This window comes from Elephantulus edwardii, unplaced genomic scaffold, assembly GCF_000299155.1.
Source record: "Elephantulus edwardii isolate Elephantulus edwardi_28Jun2011 unplaced genomic scaffold, EleEdw1.0 scaffold00308, whole genome shotgun sequence".
In the NCBI taxonomy this organism is placed as follows: domain Eukaryota; kingdom Metazoa; phylum Chordata; class Mammalia; order Macroscelidea; family Macroscelididae; genus Elephantulus; species Elephantulus edwardii.
Window position 1 is genome coordinate 2,402,460 of NW_006400058.1, and position 2,467 is coordinate 2,404,926.

General features: G+C 48.5%; 1 protein-coding gene across 1 annotated transcript in view; it reads right to left on the bottom strand.

Moving 5' to 3' along the window:
* Positions 1 to 510: 510 nt before the first annotated feature.
* Positions 511 to 2,467, bottom strand: part of GMFG (glia maturation factor, gamma) — a 15,195-nt gene continuing 13,238 nt past the window's right edge. Inside the window, exons 5-7 of the mRNA XM_006901125.1 lie at positions 1,982 to 2,064; positions 687 to 760; positions 511 to 582 (exon numbers count right to left, since the gene is read on the bottom strand). Coding sequence (XP_006901187.1) covers positions 511 to 582; positions 687 to 760; positions 1,982 to 2,064 — 229 coding nt within the window. The remainder of the gene's footprint in view (positions 583 to 686; positions 761 to 1,981; positions 2,065 to 2,467) is intronic.

A 2,467-nucleotide genomic window follows, 5' to 3' on the forward strand; every position in this document is an offset into this window, starting at 1 on the left:
CAACTTTCATGCTTCTGAATTCTTCCCACCTGGGGGCTCAGATGAGAAAAATAGCTTTTGGTGCAAGCTAATGCCTGCTGGCCCCACCTGGGGAGGGAAGGGGAGAAAAGGGGGCAGGTTGCCTGCCTACTTTATTCTCAGGAACCTGGTTGTCTGTATTCCCTTAGCAACGACCTGTCCATGGATCCAGAAGACTCAGGCCTCCCACAGTCCCCAACGAAAACTGCTCACACTTGCACCCCACTTGCCTTGGAAATAGTGTCACCCTTTCCTCTAGAGACTCAACCCGCAGTTCCCCATGGTCTGCTCGCCCTCTCCTGGCTTAAAGTTGGTACTGCAGGTATTGCTCGCAAGAGCCTTTACTGAGTGAAGAAACAGCCAGAATTGAGAATCACTTGAGTTCTTAAATTTTTTAATTTTATTTCTTTAGGATTGTGCACGTTCAGGGATCTGAGTCCTCATCTCTTCTGGTGACTTAGACATCAGGAATTAGAGTCTTCATCCCAGTGGTCAACGAAAGAAAGACAGCTTCTCTTGCAGCCAGGTCTCTGTGAGGTCATCAGTGGTACGGATTTCAAATACCTGGGCAGGGAGAAGTCTGAGTGTCATGACTCCACCTGCTCACTAGCTGAGGCCTGGGGTCCAGGGGTGCAGCCCCCCGGCTCCCTCCTCCCTAGGACTCAGACCTTGGTGAGCTCTGCCGTCTGGACCAGCCTGTTTTTACTCCCTGCATACATCATCTGTTGTTCGGGCTTGCAGCCTGTGATGGTAAAAAGAGAATTGAGCAAAACTTGGGGGGACCCTGAAGTATTCACTGGGGCTCTAGAATATGCTGCAAGCCCTCAAGTTTTCCAAGGATCTTAGAAGCCATTCTAAGGAAGGCCCTAGAGGCTACACTCCAAGTTTCTAGTTTGTTTAGGTGCCTTGAAGTTATTCCAGAGATCCCTGAGGACAGTTTAGGGGCCAGAGATGGATTTCTAGATAAAAGGGAGAAGAGAGAACTGGCTTGTGCTCAGGACTGAGAAGGATGAGTGGGGCTTGTGATGAATCTGAGCCCCTATTCCCACCCCACTGCCCTCCCTGTACACACCCCACACACATTTATACACACCACATATTCCACAAACACTGCAGACAAATACGTACTCAAGTCCACATACACTTTAACACTGTGCTTTGACACAGTGACACATGTGTGCATGCACACTACACATACACACATTTGCCTTCACATATTTACAAAAACACACAGTCACTCCTGTAGTCATCAGTACAACTCTCCATGGATTCTGACATTGTGCCTGCACACAGCTATGCACTTACACACCAAACCTCGCACAGGCAACATATGCTGCACACACACATTCTCATACAGTCATTGTTGTTGCTGTTGTTGTGTGCCTTCAAGTTGGAGCCAACCTATAGGTCACCCTTCAGCAGGTTTTCAAAGGCAGTAATCCACATGGGAGGAGATTGTACATCCTTCTCCCACAGAGTAGCTGGCAGGTTCAAACTATGTACCTTGGGATTGCCAAGCAGCTTCTTAACACACTAGGCCACCAGAGTTCCTACACCCTCACATATACTCTAACACCGGTGCCTACACAGACATACATTCACACACTCATAGTCACCCATACACTCTACACCTTCACAAACCTTCGAGCATAGCTGCCTGCACATGTTCACACTTTCACACATCGGATCCCATGCACTCACACAGGCTATCCAGACACTCACGTGCAGGCGCACACACACACTGTAAGCCAGGCTCACATTATCATACAGGCCCACATACATTCGCACGTTCACATGTGATCATACACACAATTACACACCTGCCCATCCTCATTCTCCCAACACAGGCCCCTAAACAGCCACACACAGACATACCCCACACACATGCACTCACAAGCATACACTTGAACACTCAGAGTGTCAGCCTCTCCACTCAGGGAAGGAGACGGGAGATGTGCCTCACCCACAGGACTGGAGAAGATGAAGCACAAAGGGTAGGAGACGCGGCCGTCCTCATGCACATACCTGTAGCTGTACACCACGAATCTATACCCGTGGAAGAGAAGGCAAATTCAGGACTTTGGCCTGAGCCCAGGCCCAATGCCCACTACCTGAGACACCACCCAGAAAAATTCTGTTTGTTTGCTTGATTGCTTGCTTGGTTTTGAGGAGATTTTACTACCAGAAATCTTGAGTGAGTTTGAGAACCTCAGTGTAATGTCTGAGACCCAGGGCACTGGCCTCAGACAAAACAAATTCTTTTTTAAAACCATCAAAGCAAGTATTTCTTTGACTCTATAGGATTGGTGGAAGATCTATCAACAATCTGCGTTATTCAGATGACACAACCTTGCTCGCTGAAACTGAGGAGGACCTCATGCACTTACTGCAGAGGGTCAAGGACTGCAGCCTTCAGTATGGACTAAGGCTCAATGTCAGGAAAAGACAG